This window comes from Rhodofomes roseus, assembly GCF_022264815.1.
Source record: "Rhodofomes roseus strain CIRM-BRFM 1785 chromosome Unknown C8Q71scaffold_22, whole genome shotgun sequence".
Lineage (NCBI taxonomy): Eukaryota > Fungi > Basidiomycota > Agaricomycetes > Polyporales > Fomitopsidaceae > Rhodofomes > Rhodofomes roseus.
Genome location: NW_025952978.1, coordinates 470,508 through 494,855, shown reverse-complemented (window position 1 = coordinate 494,855; position 24,348 = coordinate 470,508). Strand labels below are relative to the sequence as shown.

Genomic DNA, 24,348 nt, shown 5'->3' with positions numbered 1-24,348 from the left:
AGAATGACAATGTTGGTGAATGCATTTCTACTGTGGGCTTGGGATCAACGGGACCGATTACAACCCTCGTCATTCTCATCGTCCATACCCTATACATAATCTTGCCTCGTTCTAATCCATGAGATCATTTCGGCATCCGATATAACAACGCACTGAATTCACAGTGCATAGCGACCGCCTCATGTTTCCGGCCAGTCTAAGGATGCTCAATCGTCCAGCGACTGTGTATCTCCCTCAACAGCGAGAGGAACTTCTTCAGCTGAATGCCCGTCGTTGTCGGCGGCACCTCGTCGAGCATCGCGACAACCTTCGCGTCTTCGGATCGTGATCCGCCGGGCCCGTACATCCCGGTCAGCGCGAGCGCCTCGAGGCCCTCCTCCGCCCACGACACAGGCAGGTTGAACGCCTTCATGACTTGGGTCTGTAAATGAACGTCAATGGTTAGCTTCCACTGTGAGAGCCACCCGATACAGGACCTATCTGTATACACGCACCTTATTGATGGTCACACCTGCTGCGCCCGCCACGTCTGCAGACGTCTTCATTCCCACATACTCGTCGAACTTGCCCGTCACGTAGCGATACTGGTCAAGCTGTTGCGACATCTTCAGACGGCTGTTGCGCCCCTTCACGAAAGCGTCCCATCCTGTGTCCTTTGTGAAAAGTCCACGTAGGTACATGCCCACGGCCATGTTGACCTCCTCGCTGTACTCGATTGTCGGCTCTTGGGAGGGTGCGCCAGGTGCATTGCTTGCTGAAGTCTGCTTCGTAGTCGGATTCTCAGTGGCCTGAGATGGGGTTGGCAACGCTAGGCCGGATGCGCCGGATGCGGTGGCCACGGGAGATTGAGCGGGAGGCGGGGTAAATATGGGAGTGCGCGCCGGTGGTGGATATGATGCACTTGGAGGTCGCACAGTTGCCGATGGAGGACGATATGATGAACTTGCAGATGGCATAGGAACCGGCGGGTGAGTATATGATATACTAGGGACTGCAGTCTGCATGGGAGGCGTTCGTCTGCGGTATTCAGTCGCACCAGAGGATCCGCCCTCCTCACGTCTATGTCTAGCTTTCTTGGGAGACGAAGGTCCTGGCAACGGGGTTGTGTCGCTATGATAGCCCTGGAATTCGCTAGCGCGATATTGAGATCGAGGGGTAGGCGAGGGCGACATTCTCCGCGAAGGCGGGATGACATGGACGGTGGGAGCAGAGGCGGGCGGTGGGGGCGACTTCGAGTAGGACACTGGGGAATACCTCGACGACGGCGGCGAGGTTGGTGCGACGGAAGACATGTGTGCGCCCGACTCATATCCAGACGGTGGCGACTCATACCGTCGCTGCTGACGCTCGTAGGGTATTGCGGCTGCGGCCGACACTTCTGATGGCGGCGGTGCATAGCTAACGATCGAGGAGCGCGGTGACCGATGCCTTTTCTTCGGCTTTCGTGGAGGCGGATCGCTCTCGTAGTGATATCGAGGTGCTGAAGTTGGCGTTTGCTCCCCCACCGTGGAATAATATTGATGAGCGGGGACAGGTGGTGGCAGTCGTGGCGGCGTGACCATCCGCGCTGGAGGAGGTGGAGGCGCAGGCGCAGAGTCCGCCACAGGCGTCAAGGGCCTACGTTCGTAGCGCGGAGACGCATAAGGATATGCTTGGCTTTGGCCTTGAGCTTGACTTGGTGCCGGTGGAGCAGTCGTTACTGGTGGCAACTAGTTTCCACTGTTCAGTAGACAAAAACAACGTGAGCAGAATGAATACTGACGTCTTCAACGAACAGTTCGAGGACTCGTTCAAGCGATGACTTCAAATTCGCAGAATCGCACTCTAGACCGTTCTCTGGAGTGATGCGCAGGAAGTATTGGCGAAATCGACCTCGCATGGCGTACACCTTCGCGCGGCCTGTACAGTGGGATCAGAAGCCGTCAGCATTTCAATGATGGCGACTCTCGTGCAAGACTTGCACTCACCGTCAATCCTTGATGGCCCCGCCTGCAGCTCATCCGAGACCTCCTGTGCATTCGCCCAGTACCCATCCTCCGGATTGTCTGCCTGTTTGAGGGGCACCCGCACTTCTGCGAGCATGCTCACAGGTTCCCCGTTCGGTCCAGCAACGCTGCGACGCTGGTCCTCGACGAGTAAGGTCAGAGTCCGCAAAACGCGCGTGCTTGTGGGTACCCCACCGAGCTCGAGGGAACTGACATGTACGGGCTTTGGTGCCGAGGGTGGAGGTGGTGGTGCCGCAGCATAACCTGACTCAGGACGCGGCACATATACTTCGGCTGAACGGGGTGGGGGACTGGAGTGACGATACGACGGAGGGCGGGTGTCACGATGAGAGTAAGACTCCTGCTCGTGTCTGTGGGATCGAGAGCGGTGGTGACGATCAGGAGAACTATGTCTGTTGCTCGCCGGTGGGCCGGGTGAGTGCGCCCTATAGTGTTCCATTTGGAAGCTAGGAGGTTCATAGTGTGCATATTCTGGCACAGGACTCGGTGCGCGGTAGGGTGGAGGGGGCACATAGTCGTGGCTGTTACTGGAATGGTGGACGCTGGGCTCGGGATACGTATATGCAGCCGCACTCGGAGGCGGAGCAGACGTGTGATGACTGGAAGGATGCGCATATGCAGGAGAGTCATGACGTGCGCTGCTACCGCTGCTGGTGGTCTGGCGACGGTTCGCGGGTGCAGAGTCCCGCTGTTTCTCGTAATCGTGTCGATAGTACGAGCGTCTCTCTTCGTCCTGGTAGCTCATGCCTGAACCCGGGGATGTCACAGCTGGACCACCATACATAGGCACGGGGGGTCCATGCGTCGACGTACGGTGCGACGAGGCGCTTGCAGAATTATCCGGATGTACTGGAGGTGTCGCCCGGAAGTCGGACGAGTACGGGCCCCTCGACGAAGGCGTCGGTGATGGACCCGCCCGCGGGTCGTTTACATAGCTGTGCACCCGAAATGCGGTCTGGGTTCCAGGTATGGGAGGCTGAGGCATCGGATAATGCGACGATGGGGGTGGACCAGGAGCCTGGCTCGTAGCGGCGGTATACGGGTTCTGCGCCCGTGACGGATCTCGGTCCTTGTGCTTCTTGGACGAGCTCGAGCTTGATTTGTGCTTATCCTTTTCCTTTTCCTTTCCTTTCGAACCCGAGCTCTTCTTCTTCGAACTTTTCTCCGGTTGTGGTACATCATAGCCAGTCGACTGAGATGGTTGCGGGACTGTTTGCGTTGGGCGCGAGGAAGAATAAGGAACGGTGGTAGGAGTGTTGTAACTGAAGCTGGCCGGCGGGCGTGAAGATGAAGGTGGTGCGGCAGGCTGAGACGTTGAGGTAGACGATGGATGTGTGGTTGGGTAGGACTCAGATGTCCGTGCAGTAGTACTCGGATACGCCCCAGATCCCGGCCCAGACCTCGAATAGGGCATGGAAGACGACCCAGCGCTTTGATACGTAGATGCCGATCCGGCTTGCTGGTAAGACGTGGACGGTGGACCTGCACTCTGGTAGGAGCTTGAAGGTCGGTGAGAATGTTGCGGGTAATCAGATGCATAATGCTGCTGCTGAACGGTGCGCGGTGTTGCACGGAAGGACGAGAGTGATTTAGCAGCGTTGAACAACTCATCGTCCGAACGTGGGGACGCAGGACGACGGTACCGTCTCTGGTGGAGAAGACGATCAATCCTGGTGCACAGAAGGTGAGCGCGCTCAATAAACTCACAGGTGAATTCTCTCTTCTGTATGAGACCAGATATGTCAGTTTCGTGATCAACTTCAAGTAAACTGAACGAAATAGCAGCAGAGGCCATGGCGAGCACACAGCTGCTATGTCGCACGCTTCCTCCGCTTATATATGACTCAAACACTTACGACGAATCACTACTCATATCACTTCCAGGAACGAGGGACGATCGCGCGGATTTCACGTATACCTATAAATTAGCCCAAGATTATAGCACAGAATAGATGAACAACGGGTTGGAGAGAGCAGAGACGAGTTACGGAGGCTGATCTGCTGACTATCGGCAAATTATATGGGTATAGGCAGATAGACACAGCCAGAGACAATGGACAGTCGACGTTGCTAGTGGTGGATGCGATGCAAGAAGCAATCTGCTTGTACTTCCGAAACGGTGAACAATGAGCCACGCGTAGTCACGGTCACGTGAGAAGACAGCGCCGCGCGCGTCGTGCGCGTGGGAATTGGGAGGGCGCCTACTCATAGTTGTTGTCTGCTGGGAGCGACCACTTTACTCCACTACAATTTCAGTGCAATGCCTTGTATTCAATCGCATGGTCCGTCGAGAAGGTGTTCAGAAGCCATTCAGAAGTACAAAGGCGGTCCGGGCGATGGTGTAGTATCACATGCATACAATACTATCCCATTACAACGCCCCGACCCCGAACAAGAACCGCAATCGCTCAAAAACAACAAAGGTCAGAACCGTGTGTAGTCCCAGCTACGCTCAAGTGCCATCAGTGAAAATTGGTTACATCTACGTAAGGGATCCTGACTCACGCGTGCCCAACACATACCGAAGCCCTTGTAGAACGCAAGGGGTCCTTCCCGGGTCATGATGCTCCGCACGCAGTCGGACACGCCGCGGAACTCGCGTTCGCTGTCGTTCATGAGTCGTACCTTCACGACATCTAGACGATAAGCGCGTATGTGAGTCTCGACTTCTCCGGAGCAAAGTACAGTGCTACCCACCTACGGGATTAGAGGTGATCGAGCAGACAAGCCTACCAAGTCCAGGTCAATATGTCAGCGACCTGCTCTCGCTGTTCTCTCAGGCTGCAATTTATCTAAAACTCACCCAGCAACCATGCTCGCCACAAAGTGCAGGCCCACTCCCTCCTGCATCAGATTCCGACGCTTCAATACCTGCTTCACTTGATCGTACGAGCATATCTGCGACACCGACAGCACGATCCCGCGCACGGTGGTCGGATTCACCCCGCGGTAGAGCGCGCGGAGACCGCCCAACATAGAGCTAGGGCCTGATGCAGTGGTCGGTGCTGCGCCCTCCTTCCATATCGTCGCAAACGCGTGCCGCATGTTCTTGTATGGGCCTCCGTCAGGATAGTAGGCCTGCATGCGCACTAAAATCAGGTATCAGATGTGCAACCATGGGGAGAGTAGTAGTGGGCCAACCTTTGACTAAGTCTGTCGGATTCGCAACGGCTCTATGACGCACTCAGTATGCATAACATGCTCATTGGTAACAAGACACGCACGACCCGATCGCAGACGCGATTGTAGCCGCAGCCACCTTCAACCCAATTCCCTCCCTGCTCAGCGCGCCCCGTGACTGGTCATACAGCCTAGTAGTATGTGACACCCCATCAGCGTCTTGCTTCACGCAACAGTAACTCAATAAACGCACACATCCTTGAAGTACTCGTATGAACCCAGCCGCATACCGGAATATGCGAGTTCCCGGAGCATACTCGCCGAGAAGCCCTTCATGAGGCTCAATACGCCTTCCGTGCGTGCCATCTCGACGCCTACGGTCCAGAAAGCATTGGAGCGAGCTCCAGGCAATTGTGTGCGCAATTGCTGTCTGACCTTCACGCTAGAGATCGAATTGGTCGTGTTCACTTGCGTGAGCCATGGCCATCTGCAATGAGACTTACATATCTAACGGATTAGTAGCCGCTGACGCAGCCATATCTGGAGCATGCCTCTATATGTCAACGGCTAGACACTCGAAACCCTATACACTCACTGCTGAGAGCCGCTCCTGCGAACTTGAGGGCATACTGCGAGTTCTCTCTGTTGTTGGTCATGTTTCCCCTGAACGGCGCGGAGTAGCGGCCGTATCTCCGTACCAATGCTACCACGAGCAGTCGGAATGGACCTGGTAGCAGTAAAGCAAGAGTGAGTACTTCTCATATCGATCTGTGCCCCTACGGCATCGAAGGACTGCCGTCGACGTTGTGCGCGACCTTCATCGAGATTCGAGGCCGCGTTTGGGCGGCAAGGGTCAAGTGACGCGGTCACGCGACCCCACTTGCCGCGTTCCCCAGCCGCGTGTCCACTGTCGGCCCGCCAATGTCATTCAACCCGCCATCCTCTCCCGACGCTCATCTCGCCACCCTCCCACCTCATGCAAAAGAACGTACTTATCGTGCACATTCTGGGTCAAAATATTCCAGATTAACACCAGTGACGGTATTCTGGATTGAGGACGAACGATCCAGTGCGCTTCGAAGGTCGAACCTCAAAGACAATCCATAGTACAGTGAAATCCTAAGCGGTGCGAGACTCGTTTATTATTAGCCTATGAAAGCGCCAGCGATGATAGCATGTAACATAGGAACTACATGGATATAAGGATGCTTCCAACAAAAGTGTCGTGGTTGCATATAACACGGTTCCTACAGCCTGCGTACCTGACGCCACTGGTGAACCTCGGCGACGGCCGTCTTCTCCCTTCCTACGCGCAACAGCTGCAAGCAGATCCCAAGACTACCTACACCTTGTCGTTATCCCTTTGTAGCAGATCGTTAAGACAACGGACGACGGTGCCTGCGCCCTCCTCCACCTTCCTTCGATCGTGCTCGTCAACTCTCGCGAGCCATCGCCCGAATCGATCGGGATGCCATCTTCTGAGCGCAGCCTTGATCCTCTCCTTTCGTGACTGACCCTCAGAATGGGAAGTTGACAGGACGAACAGCGCGATGCGCGCGGGCGTGATGTCCTCCACACTATCCGGCTGTCCGAACATAGGCCACGGTATCGACCGGAAGTTTAGCTGATCGATGTGTTTCCTCGTCGACGAGGAGCCCGAAATTGCAGCCCAACGAGACTCGTACGCCTCCCACAGCTGCTTCTCCGTCTGCTGCCGCTTCTCCTTCGACCTCTGCAGTATTTCGCTTCGTCTCCTCTCCATATCCTCCTCCTCTGTCTTCCGCCGCTCGTACGCCTTCCGGCACCGTTCCGTGTTCTGCCGCGCCTGTTGCAGGCGCCTTAGCTCCTCCTGCACAGTTTCCTCCGCTTCCTGTCTCCACCTCGCGGGCATCGGCGTCGTCCAGATTTCCTCAAAGCGATACGCCCCTGTCGCGGCCTCCATCTCAGCTTGAACCCCAGCGGCTACGCTCTGCACGAACGCCATCGCCTCGCGCGTAGCATCCATGGCGTGAAACATGTCGCGGCGCTGCTGCTCCATGATCCAGCGGACGGTCTCGTCGTTCTTGCGCGCCATCTCTGCGAAGCTCTGGTCGAGCACCCAGGCGTATGTTTGCGCTACGTGCGTCCAGGGCGGCTGCTCGGTACGGGGGCTACGCGGGGAGTCCATCGTGTGTGAGCGACGCGGTCGTGGTCGTGAAGGAGGCGAGTGGGGACTAGGACTTCGGTGGTACGTAGTCTTCCGTGGCTGAAATGAGGGGGGACCTCGCGGCGGCGCGAAGCTGCTGCCCACCCCCGAGGGGTCCTCATATATAGCGGATGTCCAGTACGCTGGGAAGTCGTAGATGAAGTCTGGCATGGCAGCGCGGCGTCTCATGGTATGCGAAAGACCGTGGCAAAGTAGGTTATGTGGTTGCCTTCGAATCAAGTGTCGTAGCAGATTGAATGGCGGAGACGGGTTCGTGTCAATGCGCGGATGACGGGGAAGCTCATATACTCAGCTATACAGAGCTCACTCCTCGGCATCCGATACGGACGATAAGGTCCTACGAGCATGTTTGCCTGCGCCTTGACTGACTATCTGCCTCCCTGTCTCCTCGTGCTGCAGATGGACGCCTTCGCCCGCAGTGCCTCGACCACCCTCCCACTTAATGTATGTCTAAAACCTTCTTCTCCTGCACTCACCCCTGCCTACGCATCCTCGAGGCCCGAGCACCGAGCCCTCTACACCACAACGATATCCTCTCGACCAGTCCCGGGCATGATGAGCGGGCGCAAGCGGATGACTTCTTTCCATGGGCAAGGGCATGTCGGCATGTCTGCACTTCTGCCATGCGCTATTACCTGAACGGCCGTCGTGCATGTACCTTAAATACCTTCGACCATGTTCGCAAGGCTCGAGGCAAGTCTCCGCTGAACGTGCAGCACACGAGTCTACCTCATGGGCGCCTATACACGCACCGTAGCCTCCACGGAGCACACGCAATTAGTAGAACGGGTTCCGTACGCTGAACCTGCGAGGGAGAAGACACATCGTGCTTCCAGACTAACCCGAAGCTCTGACATTCAATTTGCATCCATGATCCGGCGCCACACCATCCAGCCAGTCCGACGTGATCCGCATTCAGTCCTAGTAAGTGAAGTAGTGGTATCGTAGCGTGTGCAAGCAGACGGGAGAAACGGTGGTGGTTACAACAACACTCCGTCGGGCGGTATTGTACTCAGTTACAATACGAGTCCCCGAGTCGGGCATAGGTACCTTTAGCCGTGGATACACCTATCGATAGAGGGACGCGGTGCGTGCACCACGGTGTCGAGGTCATACGGCTTTACCCATATCCATTTCCACCTTGCCTTCGTCCGGGTCGTGCCTCGACACGGGCACGTCGTCCGTGACGTAGTCCACCGTCTTGTCTACAGTTATCTGCAGCTGCAATACCGTGTACATGTCAGCGCGATGGTCCAATGACCAACTAAGGACATTACTTTGGTTCCAGTGAGGTCGACAGCGTCGGGCTGGGTGAGAGCAGTCATCCTCTGTGTCAGAGACGTTGATGTCTTGCGGAGATGTCTTATGAACGGGTACGCACCGATGAACGCCGGTCACCCCGTGAGGTGAAGTGGTGCGCGAAGATGACGGGCAAACGATGGCCTGATCCCGAGCTTTGTGTGTTCTGTACTCTCAGCATCTTGCGAGCGTTCATACTGTACGGCAAGCGTTAGACTGCAAGCCGGTTCACGAATCTCAAAGGCGTACGATGCCAGGAACGAGTTCGCGTAGACTGGATAAGATAGACGTGTGAGTTGTAGGCATATCAGAGATAGATGGGCCAACGTACGCTTGCTGATAGCGAAGTGAAGTCCAAGATAAATGAGAGCATGCGGCTTCGCCAGCCACTAGACGGTTCGTGAGCAACACTTCAATATTCAAAGGGACGCGGTACTCACGAGAATTAACGACAAGACCGTAGCAACACTGGAGGGGCAAGAAGTCAAATATAGTCGGTATTTTGTTGATTTGGAGCACACGCACCATGTAATCATGCCGTTCTCGACGGTGTACAGCGTCACGGAGTTGAGGATATGATCAAGCCTGGAAGCGCCTCGTCAACACGCTATGCAGCCTAGGAAAGTTCCGAACTTACCGTCCGCTGCCGCCGTGCCGGCTTTTTCTGAGATATAGACACAGGCTACCCGTAATCATAATGTCCAGCGCCGTTGAGAGGACCAGGCCGAGCGTGAACAGCCACTGTGAGCAAACTCATATTCAGCCAGACATCGAAGGGAGGACAGGCAAGCACGCCTACCCGGTAGTGTACATAAAATTCATAGAAGCTCCCAAGGCGGATGCTGAACGTGATTGTGAGTGTCAGAGTAAAAGAAAATTGTCAATGGAGCACGTACAGTTCCGCAGAGGTGGCTTCATGAATGGCACAGTTTCAGCGACGGCGTGTGTATCTGAATTGAGCAGCGAACGTACCGATGGCAGACACTAGAGGTTATAGATTAGGCGCGGATGCGTGATGAAAAATTGTGGCCAGTCACATACCGACTCGCGCTAATGCAAGGATGACCATAGGTGCAACGACGAACCAGTTGCCCTTGCTCAGCCGGTACAACCGATAGGAAAAGAAACTTGAAGCACAAGTGTCAAATCGGTAAGTCGAAGGGATTGACGGGATTCAATGCGCACAAGTGTACGGTGACGGTCGTGATAGCTGTGAGAGCTATCGTGAGCTGCGAAGTAAGTTCTACGTGAGTAGCCTGCCATCTCGTGTATGACAACAATGAACATACCCCAGCACTCCAAAATACATGGTCCGTGATCTCTGTATTGCCGAAACTGGCAACGAAGTACTCCCAATCGGCCACCCACACCATGCATGTATGTAGAATATCCAAGAAGCTGCCGGGACGCAGCATGAGACATGCTTACACTGGAACATTGAAGTGTACCCACAACACAAGCGCGACCTTCACGGAGCATAAATTGCAGTCGCGGAAGCATCGAGATGAGCGCCACTCACCACAGACTTTAGAATGCCGGAGTCATTCTCGAACAGACGGGCATATAGTACAGTCTGCATAGACACAATACCGGAGAGTCTGTGCCAGGCCCATCAATGAGCATTTTCCGTTGCGATCACAACATGAGATAATTTACGCAGTAGCCACCAGACCTCCGATGATGAGAGACCCCAGGCTCGTGTGGAGGTTCTGGCTGGTGACGGTGACCAGATTGGTGTCGAAGCCGTACACCATCTTGTCCTACATGCACTGGGGGGCAGCTGGAGGGGAACGCGCAGAGAGAGAAACACGGCAGACTTGACGACGCCATCGAGCAGGCAGATTTAAGGCGCCCCGCGCGGCGGGGATTGCTCAACGGGGTCAGAAGCATGGAACAGGTAAGATCTGAATCTGGATCGGGCCATGTTTATGCGGGCGGCTTTTAATCACCAATCGGACGGATCCAAGACAGTCGAGTTACGTTGCTCCGGCGCCCAGCCGCTATTGCGTTTCCGCCTGAACCTCGGAGTACGATTAGCATCACGGAATGCCATAGAATTGGTCGTGTACCTAGTATTGGACCTCCTCCTTCAGACATAATTTCTCTGCAAAAGGCTGCTCGATTCGTCGACACCGCCTGAGATAGGGGCTTTTCGAGGGAAGACGAGCTGGCAGGTGCTGCTGGCGTGCCGACGCTACGGTAGCTTCCAGGCATCATGGCAGAGTGAGCGCGGAGCTACAGTACACCAGTGCAGCTGGCACGGCAACCAAACGTCGAGTGGCCAATGGGCGACTGGTACCGAGCGACGGAAAAACGTAGTGCGCGCGACAGGAACCATGGGTGCCGAGCCGTCGTGGGCGCATCATCGCCGGGGCGAGGCCGAGGCGGCCCGCAAGTAACGGAAGAGAAACCTCGAGAACGCGCCAGTCTGTCGTTCTACCTAGTTCACATCGCCGTGGAAACTGTAATCAAATCAAGTCGAGTGGTACGCCGTATTAGAACGCATGTCTACCTGCGAATCCCCCACATCAGAGGCGGGTGAACAAGCCCCTAGCAGTCGACGAAGGGGGCCCCATGGGGGATGTGCCGGGGGGGAATGTTCGCCCGTCGTTCTGTCATTGCACCCTTCACGATTCCATCCAACCGTTCGCGCGAGCAGTCAAACGTATCGCCCTGGTCCAGACTCAGGCAACAAGCCAGTCGCATCCCACCTAGGGCCCTCCAATCAGTGAACAGAGTCCAGGAGAGAAAAGCACCGTGACCACCGAGGCTGACATCGGCCGCTGCTTTGTGGACCCCTGTGTGCGCATGCAATTTGACGAGTGGCCAATCGCGCGCGGCCTGTGCGAAGTGCGTCCTATCTTCCGCTTCCGATTGTTGAGGCTTCAGTCGCGACTGGCCAGACTCAGAGCGTATCTTCAATCACCGAGGGGGTCGGTTTCGTCATCGGTTTCGTCCCTGGGCTCCCGCCCTCCGAGGCGTGCTTCTCAGCCGCGAGTCCCGACAGTTCTTCGCAATCGCGTTTCACTGCCTAATGTTGACGTTCGCGCCGGACACCTGCACGAAGGTGTACACATAGCAGCGCTGCACCCGTATGATTAGAAGTCACCAGCGTCTGGTAAAACGATACATACAAGAGTTCATGGCTTGATGCGAGAACTTAATCACGCTGTCGACAATCCTTCGCTACGTGTATCAACGATTAGCGTTGACAAGTTCGCGCACCAGGATTCCGTTGCCCTGCACGCGTAGTACTTGATAGCTTCGTCTCCCAAGTATCGGCGCTATGCAGAACAGTGCGCAGAGGATTTCCTGAACCGCGCAAATGGCGCACCCTGATTGGTTATGACATCGAGCTACACGCTGCACAGAGGCTCAGCGCATCGATCAGCCTCGTCGAATATGCGATCGCAACTTACAGGAGAACGGGCCCACCATACGCCCCCTCCCCTCCCCTCCCCTCCTACGTCCCTGGCCTGGCGATGTCAGCCCCGGCCCCCCACCCGCACCCCCTCAGAACGTAAACTCACTCCCTATCGCGCCCGGGGTTCGTATCACAAAGCAGCGCATCACAGCACTGGAACCGAACAGCCTCCTCATCCTATCACTATCAAGGGCGAGCGTATACGTACCTGGTACGGCCGCGGCACACGAAATCAGCTCGCGCGCGCGAAACGGAAGGAGAGACACTTACAGGTCACCCACCGGTCATGGAGCGGAAGAAGGATGTGCACAATTGACGGCTACTGACGGACGGTTACTGTCTAGTTACTGTGGCGCGGCATGACGGACGGATAATTGTATGTTGTAGAGACTGCTTGGGCTATTCTTGTAGCGCGGCTGTGCCTGGCGAAAGAGGTGCACGGTAAGACGTATGGTAGATGCGCGAGACACTTGGGACTACAACTCACCAAGCAAGTTAACAATCCCGCAAGCCTTTTCAGGTCTTGCAATTAATTGTCGCCTGCTGAACTTCGAAGGCATTACGCCGATCACTCACGACAACATAACAAACAGACATAGCGAATGTCATGACATCACAGTGCGTAGAATGTACAATACAACGATGATACAACGGTGAAGACACCGGCCATCCTCCCGACAGGACCACACGTCAACCACAGGATAAACCAGGCAGGGCGTGCGCTCAGAAGCCGCCACGGAGACGCAGCACCAGGTGGAGGGTGCTTTCCTTCTGGATGTTGTAATCCGACAGGGTGCGACCGTCCTCCAACTGCTTCCCGGCGAAGATCAGGCGCTGCTGGTCAGGCGGGATGCCCTCCTTGTCCTGAATCTTCGCCTTAACATTGTCGATTGTGTCGGACGATTCCACCTCGAGGGTGATCGTCTTACCCGTCAACGTCTTGACGAAGATTTGCATGCCACCACGTAGACGCAGGACTGTTCATGCCGATTAGATACGTATTGTATGCGAGGCAATATGATCCGTACCAAGGTGCAGCGTGCTCTCCTTCTGAATGTTGTAGTCAGAAAGCGTGCGCCCATCTTCGAGCTGCTTCCCGGCGAAGATCAAACGCTGCTGGTCTGGCGGGATGCCCTCCTTGTCTTGGATCTTTGCCTTGACGTTATCAATCGTGTCGGAAGACTCGACCTCGAGAGTGATCGTCTTTCCGGTCAACGTCTTGACAAAGATTTGCATTCCGCCGCGCAGACGAAGGACTGGCAAATTGCTGTCAGCGCTGCGCTCGTCGCGAATATCGTGGGACTGGATACTCACCAAGGTGCAGAGTACTCTCCTTCTGGATGTTGTAGTCGGAGAGAGTGCGGCCATCCTCTAGCTGCTTACCAGCGAAGATTAGGCGCTGCTGGTCTGGCGGAATGCCCTCCTTGTCTTGTATCTTGGCCTTGACATTGTCGATCGTATCCGAAGACTCGACCTCGAGGGTGATCGTCTTGCCGGTCAGCGTCTTGACGAAAATCTGCATACCTCCACGGAGACGGAGAACTGGAGCACATATCAATATCATCGTTAATGCGCGCACGACCGCACTTACCAAGGTGAAGCGTGCTCTCCTTCTGAATGTTGTAGTCGGAGAGAGTGCGGCCGTCCTCCAGCTGCTTGCCAGCGAAGATCAAGCGCTGCTGATCCGGCGGGATACCCTCCTTGTCCTGGATCTTCGCCTTAACGTTGTCGATGGTGTCCGAAGACTCAACCTCCAGGGTAATGGTCTTGCCCGTGAGCGTCTTGACGAAGATCTGCATACCACCGCGGAGACGAAGGACTGTGTCGCGTATCAGAATCTGAACGACGGCAGCCATGATATCTAAACACGAACCAAGGTGGAGAGTGCTCTCCTTCTGGATGTTGTAGTCGGAGAGCGTCCGACCATCCTCAAGCTGCTTGCCAGCGAAGATGAGGCGCTGCTGATCCGGGGGAATACCCTCCTTGTCCTGGATCTTGGCCTTCACGTTGTCAATGGTGTCCGAAGACTCCACCTCAAGCGTGATGGTCTTGCCAGTAAGGGTCTTCACAAAGATCTGCATACCGCCACGAAGACGAAGGACTGACAGCGCCAGTCAGGAAGATGTGGCATGATAATCAAACAAACGCTGATGACTCACCAAGGTGGAGGGTGCTCTCCTTCTGGATGTTATAGTCAGAAAGAGTGCGGCCGTCCTCGAGCTGCTTGCCCGCGAAGATAAGGCGCTGTTGGTCGGGCGGGATACTGATCGACGGGGACCCAATCGCCGTCAGCAATCTGGATCGTGCATGGCGAGCCTAAGTAGCACTCACCCCTCCTTGTCCTGGATCTTGGCCTTCACATTGTCGATCGTGTCAGAGGACTCGACCTCGAGGGTGATGGTCTTGCCGGTGAGGGTCTTCACGAAGATCTGCATACTGCAGTGGCTCAATGTCAGATAAATGCTTCGAATCCACTCCCAGTCGCTCTGCACTCACGTCGTGTAGAGGGAAATGCGGGTGTAGAAGAGGTGTCAGAGATGGTGGTGGTTGAGGAGAGAGCGACGCTGCGGGGTAACGCAGCCTTATCAAGCGCGCCGGCAGAACCCGGTGGCTGTCGCGACGTCACCGACCCGCCTCGCCAGTTCTGGCCACCCGCAACCATCGCTGCTGTTCCCTCTGGCTCGCAAGGCCACAACAAGACGGGCTCTCACTCTCATGCACTAGGATAATCGTACCGTATAACGAATTCTGACATACAAAGTATAGGCGTATGCAAGACAGTCACCGACATTTCAAGTTTTATGTCGCTATCACTGTCTCAGTCGAAGAAGTCCAAGATGCGATTCTGCGTGAACCAGGGTACTTATTAGATGAGTCGCACCGTCCATCTGGCTTACATATTATGCTGTCGATCCAGTGGAAAGATTCCGAATGCAACAGATGTCTACATTAATCAGCAGTGGATGATTCAGCTTCAGCTTGCCAGGGGGTGGCACCGAGCACGGAGCTACATGTAAGTACTGCGATATGTAGTCACGGTAAGCAATATGCGATACAGTACGTTTGCTTCATCATTTACCGGCAGGTCGGAATTCCGTCCACAGGCTCATAACGGCATTCCTACTTAGCCTTAGTGGGGAACCAGGCCGAAGAGGCTTTGTCAGCCAACTCCATGTCAAGAGAGCACGCCATCCATGGGAACGTTTGCTCAGACATATAAAGCGGAGGGCATGAGTTCACTTGAGTTCATCATCGTTCACAAGCATCCGTCATATCAACCGTTCCCCTTACCTCGCCATGTCTGATCAGCCTGAGCCACAATCCGTTCCCGCTACGGTCTTCTACTTCGTGCCCCCAGAGGACGGCTCGAAGCCCTACAATGACGTCAATGCGGACCCCCTTAAAATCAAGCGCAACTGGTCCTCCGAGCCGCGCTCTGTCGAGATCGAGAACCTCCGCGGCAAGGAAGACTCGGTGACGCTTGATACCGCCGGCTTCCTGTTCGGTCGCGAGGCCGCCGCTCACAAGACGTTCACGAACGATGCTGAGGTCGAGGCAGAGTACTACCCCGAGAGCATTGAGCTCGTGAAGAAGCTCACCGGCGCAAGCCGTGCCGTCATTTTCGATCACAGTAAGTCCTGCATAATCTCGCTCGCACGAACGTATACTGACTTGCTTTCTCTCCAGCAATCCGCCGCCGCCGTCCAGGCGTGGCAGATACTCCGCAGTCGCGTCAGCCCGTCCCGCAGGCGCACGTCGACCAGACGACCGCCGCGGCGATTGCGCGCGTGCACCGACACCTCCCGCCCGCGGAGGCCCCCGCGCTCCTCCAGCGCCGCTTCCAGATCATCAACCTCTGGCGACCCATCTCGCACCCCGCGTACGACTGGCCGCTCGCGCTGTGCGACTACCGCAGCGTCGACACGAAGGCGGACCTTGTCTCCACCGACCTGATCTACCCGGACAGGGTGGGTGAGACGAACAGCGTCAAGTTCAACCCGAACCACAAGTGGAAGTACCTCCGGGGCATGACGCCAGAGGAGTTCGTCTTCATCAAGTGGTGAGTATCGCTAGTGACATCTATCTGCACGAGTTTGGCTGACGATATTCTGTAGCTTCGACTCGAAGACTGAGGACAACACCGCGATCCTGACTCCTCACACTGCTTTCGAGGATCCGAGCACGCCCAAGGACGCCCCGCCGAGGGAGTCGATTGAGCTCCGTATGCTCGTCTTCTATGACTAGTCGTGGGTTGGGCATGTGCAGGATCTGTTGTAATCATACATGTATACATATGGCATAGCAATCATAGTCTCCTATAGCTTCCATGACGGGGATAGCGGAATTGATCATAAGTCCATGAACCTAGTCACCTACCCTTATTCAGGGATGTCCAGAGGTTCACCCAGTGCAGCCATGAATTTCTTGTAAGTAAAGGCCGTCTTCCTTTGCTCAATCTTCTCCCGCAGCTGCCCAACGATTTCGTCGATCTCCTCCTGGTATCCCACCCTTGACGCCTCCGGCAGAGACTTCCGGAGGTCTCTCTCAGACACAGTACACGGTGTGCGCAACGAATGGGCGTGCGCAACGAGGTCCCTGAGCCGAGGCACCCACTCCTTCCACAACGGACTGTAATGCCACTCCACCCGCTCCTCTGCCTCCTGGTACACCTCTTCCGACTTCTCCGCGGCGAGAAACGACTGCTTCCATTCCAGGACATCGTGGCTGTCGCGCATGTTGAAGAAGTCGGTCGGATATACCTTATGGTCCCCGGGCTCGAACTGCTGCAGGAAGTGGATGAGCACCCAGAAGAACGCCTCCAGGTCGTGTTCGTAGCGGTGCGGTGGGATCCACGTGGAGCCGTCACACTGCGCGCATGACCGAGCGACATCCAGGTAGGGCACGGTGTACCACCACTGGGTCGTGCCAAACTGATATACCCACATCGTACATGGGTCGTCGCTCGACGGCACCTCGAGGTCGAACATGGCCTCTTCCTCGCGGTTGCGCCGGAGCGAGTGATCCCAGTCCATGAGTACACCGATGACCTTGCCATTGTACTGCCGGTAGAACATGATGTTGCCGAGGCTGATATCGCCGTGCAGGATGTCAGACGTCTCTGCGACCCAATGATGCGCTGACAAATCGATAAACAAATGAGCATGCGGTATCAACTGTATAGACGAACTCACCTCGTACGACGTCTACAAAGACACTCCTGAACTCTGACACATGCTCCACGTCCCAAAGAGGCTCATACCTCTTCATGACCATGAGCATGAAGCGTCGAGGTGTCTCAGAGGCCACGGGTAGACTTGTCATGAATGCCCTCGGGAGCCAGTGTTCTTCTATATTCTCGTCGATGTAGCACTTCAGCTCCGTGATGTGCTTGACATATCGGGGAGCCTTGTTCCTCAGCCCGGTGGTGACCGCCCGCAAGAAAGCTGTCTCAGTCACAGAGCGTTCGAGTGGCCAAGAGACCTTCGCGACGAACTCCTCGCCGTCCAGGTCTCGCCTCTCCGGGATCGTCTCCAGATAGAATATCATCGTTCCTGCTCCCACCATCGTGTCAGAGGTCTTGCAGGACGGTGCTTCGTCATCGCACAGCCTGAATCTGAACTCTTCGCCGATGGGTTCGCCGAGTGCGTCGCAAGCCCTCCCCTTCGGGAAAACGAGCGTCGCGTCGTCGCTGCCATGTCCCGGAGTCCTGAGGAATGGCAAGACACCGAAGCGCTCGATGTTGGCAGCGTCCAGCGCCGCGGCGGTCAGCAGAAGCAAGTGGGGCTCCTCCAGGAAGTCGAACTCCGCGGAAGTCACCAGTCCCATGCGATCACCATACCAGAGCGTCACGGTCGTGTCCTCGACAGAAAAGCCGGAGGCGTACGAACGAATGCTACGCTCCATCATCTCCGCGATATAGAGCGCGGCGTGGAATTCATACTCGTCCAACGGCCTATTCTGGTCCGATGGCACGTCCACGAGTGTCAAAGACGAGATAGAGGATCGTCGACAGGGTCGCTTGGCGGCTGGTTCGTCGAAATCCGACGCCGTGGAAGGCGATCTCTTGAGCTCGTTGTCTTCTTCGTCATCGGACGCTTCCCCGTCGACCATCTCCGAGTCGGAGTCGCACTCCGTGTACTCGGAGGGAGTGTGAGACCTCAGCCTCTGCTTGCCGGCGGGGCGTTTGGAGAAGGCAGATAGGTCGATTTTGATATCCTGGCTGAGAAAGAAGTCCGCAGTCGGGGAATGCTTGATCTCTACAAAGGCCAGACACGACTCCCAATTGTCCCTCCATTGTGTCGTTCCTCTATTGTGCGACCACATGAGGTCTGGGGTCGTTCCACCCTCTCGGACCATGCTCCCGTCGAGTATGACCCGCGTATTGACGATGAAAGTCGGCAGCCTGCGCGGAGATCCCAAATCGGAGTCGCCACCATCCATGTCGTCGTCCGGACATGCTGGTAGCTGGGCGAGCAGGTCCTTCAGGATTTCCGCAATGTGCATGTAAGACTGCCGTTCGCTCGCTTGGAGATAAAGGTTAACCAGCTCGTGGGACAACTCGTATGGTCCCTCCGGAATGGCCTGTGGCGTAAAGCTCCAGACCGTCGAAATGAAGTCAAGGACCGGGAGGCCACGCTTGATCTCCGTGCTACATTTGTTTACTGCGTCTCCTTTCCGGCGACGAACGTACGCCTTCTCTCGAGCCACAGAACTGAACCCCCAAGTCATCGGGCGGGTAGTCTGCCGGGTCAACAATGAGTTCCGTGCAGCGACAGACATCTGGGACAGTAATTGAATGAACACTCACGATCTCTAAGATATGCGTAAAGTTTGAGGTCGGGTTGAAGGGGAAGGGAGCTGTTTGATGCAGAACTCTGAGCGCGACTTGCTTTTGAACCACGGGTTTGGGAGCCACAATGTTCGGCGTCTCGCGAGTGGTGACCTTATTCTCCTTCTGGAAGCCGCGTTGTTGGCCATGACTAGGCCCGAGCGGCGAGCCGACAGGTTCAGCTACCTACAGATGGTCCTTTCCAATGTAAATCACCCTGAGCAAAACCGCGATAGCAGATATCCTGTGCGCACATACCTTCAAATTCTCGTCCCCTCGCCACAGCACCGTCGGGAGCGCGTCTATCCTCCGAGATATTCAACCACCTGCGGTGGATCCTTTGTTGCTCTAAATAGTCAACGTGGCTGCATCTGACAAGAAGCCTCCATCTGATCATATCATTCCTGCATGGTGCCACTCGTTCAACGTTGACCACATGAGGGCGAGTCCAAGCTGTATGGCCTGGCAACGACGGATGGCTTATAAGGACTGTCGGCCTGCTCGCGGCATTCCGGACAATTAGTTCTTGCGGCAGATGTTTCATAAGACTACCTACAATATGCTACAATACTGTGACATCGAGGCTGCTTGATGACAATGCACTGTACTTACAACGGCTCATGTCACCCAACCCGATGGCACAAGTTTGCTGCTATCTGGGGGCGCTGTATGGGTGTTCTTCTCGACACGGGCATCTGCATCCCCTCGATGTATTGCGCCATCGGCGATGTTGCTTGCAGTAGCGTCGTTCTCGCTGGCGCTCGCCAACTCATCGTGGTACCACCTTGGAAGGAACCCGACTCTGTCTTCGCCTGCCTCGACTTCACGCACGGCCGCGTCGTCCAGCAGAGTCACACTGATCCCAACCTTGGGTTGGAACGCCACTCGCCACACCCGTGGCATGTCCGCAGCGTCCTCGCTCCCAGTCTCGTCCTTCTCTTGATCCGCCGCTCGTACGTCTGCGTCGGGACCGCGTACCACAGACTTGAGGAACGTGAGGAAGTGGTGGCCCCAGTCGAAGCAGACCATGGGGTCCCAGGCGCCGCGCTTGCCACGAACCATACGAGGTATCTGCATCGTCTTGAACGATTGCAGTGTAGTCAGCTGGCCAGCGGGTGTCCTGAAGCCGACAACAATCTCCTGTGCCGGCATGAGAGAATATTTTGAAGCACAATTGATGAGTATACTGACGGGCACGCCGAGGAGGAATGACTGAAAGTAGAACTTGAGCAGCTTCCTTACAAGAAGTGACTTCAGCAGGGTAGTCAGTTTCGCAAGTGGCAATACCACTCACTTCTCGAATCTTGCCTCATCTTGCGCACCACGTATCACCATAGAAGTCTTCAACTCAACTAGACCGTTGGTCTTCCCTGTGAACTTCTCTGTGAACGCACCATCAGTCTCCCAGCGACGTCTCAGAGGCAGACAGAGTGTCACCTCGCGCGCAATCCACTTCGCCTCCAATAACAAGCCGAGTGTCCCCCAGCTTCGTCTTGACAACGCAACACCACTGGACGTTCGTGTCCACGTCGCCTCCCCACCCTTCAGGGTGCCCGTCCATTCGTTCGCGGACACCAGGTCGACTTGAGGTCGACCATGCCTCGAATGAGTAGCCATAGTAAGACTGTAGGCGGTGATGGGGTGCCATGTCTTCTCTGATCACAGACAAACGTCACTTCAAATAGCCATGCACAACACACTGCGCAGACTCACTTATCCCTGAGCTTCGCATCCGACAAGTGTTCTTCAAAGTACAACGTCCCACCGACGTCCATAACGTTCATCTCCCACCCATCCCGTTCCTCGTACGGCGCGGTAAGTATCCTCCCTCACGCAACACTCGCATCAGCCCCAACGATCCAGGGAACGGCTCGCAGTCCGGAACGACGGAAGCTCACTTGGTCATGACGCCCCTCCATGCAACGACCCCCACTCCCTCGAGCCACCTCCTCCCGCTCCCCGGCTCGCCCCTCTCCATCCGCTCACGCATCTTCGCGACAGCCCTCAGCAGCCCGTCAACCCGGCCCTTCTCCTCCGGCCGCTTCTCCCACCGCTCGTAGCCATAGCGCAGGTCCGCGTTATGCGGGGGCGCGACGTAGTACCGTAGCGCGGAGTCGGTGAACTCGAGCTCGCGTGCGGGGGTGTATGAGAACGTCAGGAGGGGTGCGGGCTGTTGAAAAGGGACTGTGCGCGCGGGAGCGGAGGTCGAGGGGTAGGAGAGCCTGCGGATGGGGTGCTCGGCCGTGGCCTGGGTGGTTTCGCGACGTTTCGCCGCCCGTTCTTGCGTGTCCTCCTGTTCTAGTACGTCGGATACCTTCCGTTTCGTAGGAGACATGTGTTGCGCGAAGCGAATAGACAGCGGGTATGGGTATGACTTCCGTATTCGGTTGCGCTTCCAAGGACTCTGGCAGTGGGCAGCGAGGTGGCGGAAGGCACCTAGGAGTACGAACGCCACGTTCTCGTCGATCCGCAGTGGCAGTGACGAAATGAGAAGTCACAACGAAGATGTGTCGAGACGAAACTCAGATCACGCTCCATGGCAAGCAAATTAGCAAGTGTTCGATACAACGTGATTAGAAACATTACATTGTGTAGTAGAAAACGTAACAATACAGGTATCTCAACGCTACAATGACACCGAACGGCATACTACAAGATGCGGAGCGAGTCGGGGTAACACTACCAGCGTCCGAAGGCAACATTTTACATATCCGAATCAAAGCACGAGGGAGGAACACTTCAGACGACGCTATACGCATCGCTCCTCCACTCCTCGCCGCTCTTCGCCGCCGCAACGCGCTCGCCCGCACGTTTGACCCACCCCTCAGGGTGCCCATGCTCAGGCATAAGCTCCGCGCCGGGCTGCGCGACGACCTTGAACTCGCCCGTCTTCTTGTCGGCCTCGCCCGCCTTGCCCTGGGCGGCCTGCTTCTTCTGCGCGAGCTGGTCCTTCAGGACCTGAACGCGGTTCCCGTCTTCGCTCGCCTTCGCCTCCGCCATCTGGTCGCGCACCGCCGCGAGCTCGCCGTCGACGTACTCGAGCGCGGTCTGCACCGCGCCACCGAGCGCGCGCTGCAGCTGCCGCTTGACGAGGTTCATCGCGAGCGGTGCAAGCGCCTTGTACAGTGCGTCGTGCTTCGAGTCGCGCACTGCGAACTTGAGCGTGTCCACCTTCACCTGCACGTCCTTGACCGTGAACACGGACGTCGGGTCGCGCGACGAGGCGAGGCGCGCGGTGATGGTGAGGCCGGTGCCGCCGAGCAGCACGTCGGCGAGACCCTGGTCGGTCATCTTCGGGAAGCCGGTCTTGCGGCGGTAGTAGAAGGCGACGTCGCGCAAGTCGGCCTGGATGTGGCCGAGCGTAAGAGTGAATTCGTGATGGCCTTCGTCGCTGCGGGAGGTTGTCAGAATCTGAAATGATTCAAACTAGACAGAGAAATGCTTACTTGATGGCATCGTACGGCGAGAACTTCATGTAGTTGTGCGCCTCGAAACTGACGATGTTCGGGAACACGTTCTTGCCCGACAGCGCCAGGTTCTCGAGCACGAGGTCGAGCGAGTCGTCCGTGTACTCGATGCGCGGGATGGGGACATAACCGATGTTCGCGACCAGGCCGGGCACGACGACGTTGCGGATGTCGCGCCAGAGCTCGGGCTTGTACTTGAGGCTGCCCTCGCTATCGAACAGGAGGTCCTTCGCGAGGCGCTGCCAGTCCTGGCCGAACCGGCGGTTGAGCGGGTCCTGCGTCCAGGCGTTGCCCCAGTCCGCGAAGCTGTTCCAGAGGTTGTTGAAGTGGTCGTTGTACTTGTCGTCGTAGAACTGGCGGCCGTTGTCGCGGAGCTCGTTCGCGCGGTCGTTGGCCTGGTCATCGAGGATGTAGCCCGGTTCCATGAGACACTGCAAGAAGACCTCATCAGTGCTTGCCACTTTGTCAAGGGCAGAGTACGTACCCGGCGACCGAACTCGTTAACCTCGCTGAACCATTGACGGAGGCCTTCGTCGTTGCGCGAGTCATCGTACAACGCGCGCACAGCGTTGGCGATGACGTCGAGGCTCGCGCCATTGGCAAAGCGCTCCAAGAGCGTGCGGAGCTCGGACCACGCCTGGCGGAGGTTGTCGTCGGACGTAAGCTGCTGGTGTGAGTCCTTGCCATGGTCGGCCACGACGCGGCCGTGCCCTACGTACTCCGCGCCGGTGTCGAGCAGCCAACGCATCGCTTCCTGGTAGTCCTTGTGGTTCTGGCACTCGATCACAACCTTTTTGAACCGATAGATGAGCTGGTCGCGGCGCTCTGGCGGGAAATATTCGTCGCTCAAGAACTGGCGAGCACGGTCCTTGTGCTCATTCGCCTTGTCCTTGTGCTCCTGAGGAACACGGCCGAGCACGTTGTCCTGCAACCGTGCGTGTGAGAAACCGCGCTGTAGTATGGAACCGTATGCTAACCTTTGCGGCGGACAGCTTATTCTGCAAGCGGCTCTTCTTAGCCTCCGGGTCAGCATCGTCTTCGACGACATTCTGCTGGATCTCCTGGCGCTGAGCCTGAGCCTCGGAACGAGCGCGCTCCTTGGCCGCGTTCGCCCTCTGAGTGGCGATGTCGGCGGCTTCGTCACCGCGGTATTGCTCGCCACTCTCGGTTTGGATGGTGGTACCTTGGCCGACTTCATTGCGAGGGTCCTGCGCGACGCGGTGGCCAGTGCCGGGGATTTGCACTTCGGGGATCTGGATGATGGGTTAGATACACGCTTAGTGAACACGTAGCGCAAGTCACATACCGGAGTCTCGTCAGTGCCAGCGTTCCTTCCACCCTGAGTAACAAAGTGGTGGTCGGGGCCGGGCTCGTCGACACGACGGAGCGCGTCCTCGTCGGGGCGGGACATCTCGGCGACCTTGCCCGCGCCGCGCGCGAGGAGGTCGCGGCCAATGACGCCGAAGTCGGATATGAGCTTGCGCGCCTCGCCGTTGGTGATAACGAGGGTGGCGAGGGTGCGGAGGTGCTGGGCGGCCTGGTTGGCGTCGTTCTGGACTTTGTCCTGGCCGACAGGGATGACCTCGTTGGGGTCCTTCTTGGCGCGCTCGGTGTCGGTCTGGCGGGTGTGCCAGACGAAGTTCTGGAGGAGCTCGTCGGCGTTCTTCTCGCGGACGATGGCGCGCATGGTGTCGAGGACCTGGCGGGTGTCCTGGATGAGGACCTGGCCAGACTCGGAGAGCTGGTCGGTCGCGATGGGGGAGTGGTTGAGCGCATACTCGAGGGCGGCGTCGATCTGGTCGTTGGCGGGGAGACGCGACTCGCGGAGGGCGGTGGCGACGCCGTAGAGGTGGAGCTTGCGGTCGACGTCGGCGTTCTTCTGGTCGCGGTTCATGGGCTCGGTGACGGCGTCGAGGGCGGGGCGGTCGCGGATGTCTTGCTTGGCGGGTGCGAGAGACATGGTGATGTGAGAGTCGTAAAGATGAGAGAGAGTGCTG

The 24,348-nt window shown here is 56.7% G+C and overlaps 10 protein-coding genes across 10 annotated transcripts; 1 reads left to right on the top strand and 9 right to left on the bottom strand.

Moving 5' to 3' along the window:
• Positions 1-196: 196 nt before the first annotated feature.
• Positions 197-692, bottom strand: C8Q71DRAFT_798740 (uncharacterized protein; the record flags this gene model as incomplete). The annotated part of the gene is made up of 2 exons (XM_047925835.1): positions 197-421; positions 495-692. The coding sequence occupies 2 exons, from the start codon at positions 690-692 to the stop codon at positions 197-199; spliced, it is 423 nt and encodes a 140-aa protein (XP_047775336.1).
• Positions 693-1,723: 1,031 nt separating this feature from the next.
• On the bottom strand, positions 1,724-2,082 carry C8Q71DRAFT_714207 (uncharacterized protein; the record flags this gene model as incomplete). The annotated part of the gene is made up of 2 exons (XM_047920953.1): positions 1,724-1,899; positions 1,968-2,082. The coding sequence occupies 2 exons, from the start codon at positions 2,080-2,082 to the stop codon at positions 1,724-1,726; spliced, it is 291 nt and encodes a 96-aa protein (XP_047775335.1).
• A 2,046-nt stretch (positions 2,083-4,128) lies between these two features.
• Positions 4,129-6,035, bottom strand: C8Q71DRAFT_271483 (mitochondrial carrier). Its single transcript, XM_047917428.1, has 9 exons — positions 5,722-6,035; positions 5,630-5,666; positions 5,380-5,568; positions 5,231-5,317; positions 5,148-5,179; positions 4,810-5,095; positions 4,704-4,735; positions 4,512-4,642; positions 4,129-4,452 (listed from the first exon to the last, which is right to left on the bottom strand). Exons 1-9 carry the CDS (start codon positions 5,780-5,782, stop codon positions 4,378-4,380), a joined length of 930 nt encoding a protein of 309 aa, XP_047775334.1. The 5' UTR covers positions 5,783-6,035; the 3' UTR covers positions 4,129-4,377.
• Positions 6,036-6,468: 433 nt separating this feature from the next.
• On the bottom strand, positions 6,469-7,500 carry C8Q71DRAFT_714316 (uncharacterized protein; the record flags this gene model as incomplete). Its single annotated transcript, XM_047920958.1, has 1 exon — positions 6,469-7,500. One exon carries the CDS (start codon positions 7,498-7,500, stop codon positions 6,469-6,471), a length of 1,032 nt encoding a protein of 343 aa, XP_047775333.1.
• Positions 7,501-8,288: 788 nt separating this feature from the next.
• On the bottom strand, positions 8,289-10,623 carry C8Q71DRAFT_271334 (uncharacterized protein). The gene is made up of 17 exons (XM_047917427.1): positions 10,288-10,623; positions 10,151-10,229; positions 10,084-10,097; positions 9,921-10,029; positions 9,817-9,860; positions 9,673-9,758; positions 9,604-9,615; positions 9,528-9,543; positions 9,431-9,473; positions 9,269-9,372; positions 9,157-9,216; positions 9,072-9,099; positions 8,963-9,020; positions 8,881-8,905; positions 8,714-8,828; positions 8,610-8,639; positions 8,289-8,553 (listed from the first exon to the last, which is right to left on the bottom strand). The coding sequence occupies exons 1-17, from the start codon at positions 10,383-10,385 to the stop codon at positions 8,443-8,445; spliced, it is 1,032 nt and encodes a 343-aa protein (XP_047775332.1). The 5' UTR covers positions 10,386-10,623; the 3' UTR covers positions 8,289-8,442.
• Positions 10,624-12,639: 2,016 nt separating this feature from the next.
• C8Q71DRAFT_840748 (polyubiquitin) lies at positions 12,640-14,490 on the bottom strand (the record flags this gene model as incomplete). The annotated part of the gene is made up of 7 exons (XM_047926525.1): positions 12,640-13,032; positions 13,084-13,311; positions 13,370-13,597; positions 13,647-13,874; positions 13,929-14,156; positions 14,215-14,318; positions 14,387-14,490. The coding sequence occupies 7 exons, from the start codon at positions 14,488-14,490 to the stop codon at positions 12,779-12,781; spliced, it is 1,374 nt and encodes a 457-aa protein (XP_047775331.1). The 3' UTR covers positions 12,640-12,778.
• Positions 14,491-15,352: 862 nt separating this feature from the next.
• On the top strand, positions 15,353-16,300 carry C8Q71DRAFT_714480 (uncharacterized protein; the record flags this gene model as incomplete). The annotated part of the gene is made up of 3 exons (XM_047920970.1): positions 15,353-15,686; positions 15,743-16,115; positions 16,171-16,300. The coding sequence occupies 3 exons, from the start codon at positions 15,353-15,355 to the stop codon at positions 16,298-16,300; spliced, it is 837 nt and encodes a 278-aa protein (XP_047775330.1).
• Positions 16,301-16,434: 134 nt separating this feature from the next.
• Positions 16,435-18,784, bottom strand: C8Q71DRAFT_714378 (uncharacterized protein; the record flags this gene model as incomplete). The annotated part of the gene is made up of 3 exons (XM_047920965.1): positions 16,435-17,192; positions 17,248-17,350; positions 17,450-18,784. The coding sequence occupies 3 exons, from the start codon at positions 18,782-18,784 to the stop codon at positions 16,435-16,437; spliced, it is 2,196 nt and encodes a 731-aa protein (XP_047775329.1).
• Positions 18,785-19,502: 718 nt separating this feature from the next.
• Positions 19,503-21,219, bottom strand: C8Q71DRAFT_714511 (RAI1-domain-containing protein; the record flags this gene model as incomplete). Its single annotated transcript, XM_047920971.1, has 6 exons — positions 19,503-20,024; positions 20,076-20,121; positions 20,179-20,266; positions 20,322-20,539; positions 20,598-20,708; positions 20,783-21,219. The coding sequence occupies 6 exons, from the start codon at positions 21,217-21,219 to the stop codon at positions 19,503-19,505; spliced, it is 1,422 nt and encodes a 473-aa protein (XP_047775328.1).
• A 404-nt stretch (positions 21,220-21,623) lies between these two features.
• C8Q71DRAFT_714550 (uncharacterized protein) lies at positions 21,624-24,311 on the bottom strand (the record flags this gene model as incomplete). The annotated part of the gene is made up of 5 exons (XM_047920976.1): positions 21,624-22,275; positions 22,331-22,782; positions 22,836-23,276; positions 23,329-23,604; positions 23,658-24,311. 5 exons carry the CDS (start codon positions 24,309-24,311, stop codon positions 21,624-21,626), a joined length of 2,475 nt encoding a protein of 824 aa, XP_047775327.1.
• Between the last annotated feature and the right edge of the window lie 37 nt (positions 24,312-24,348).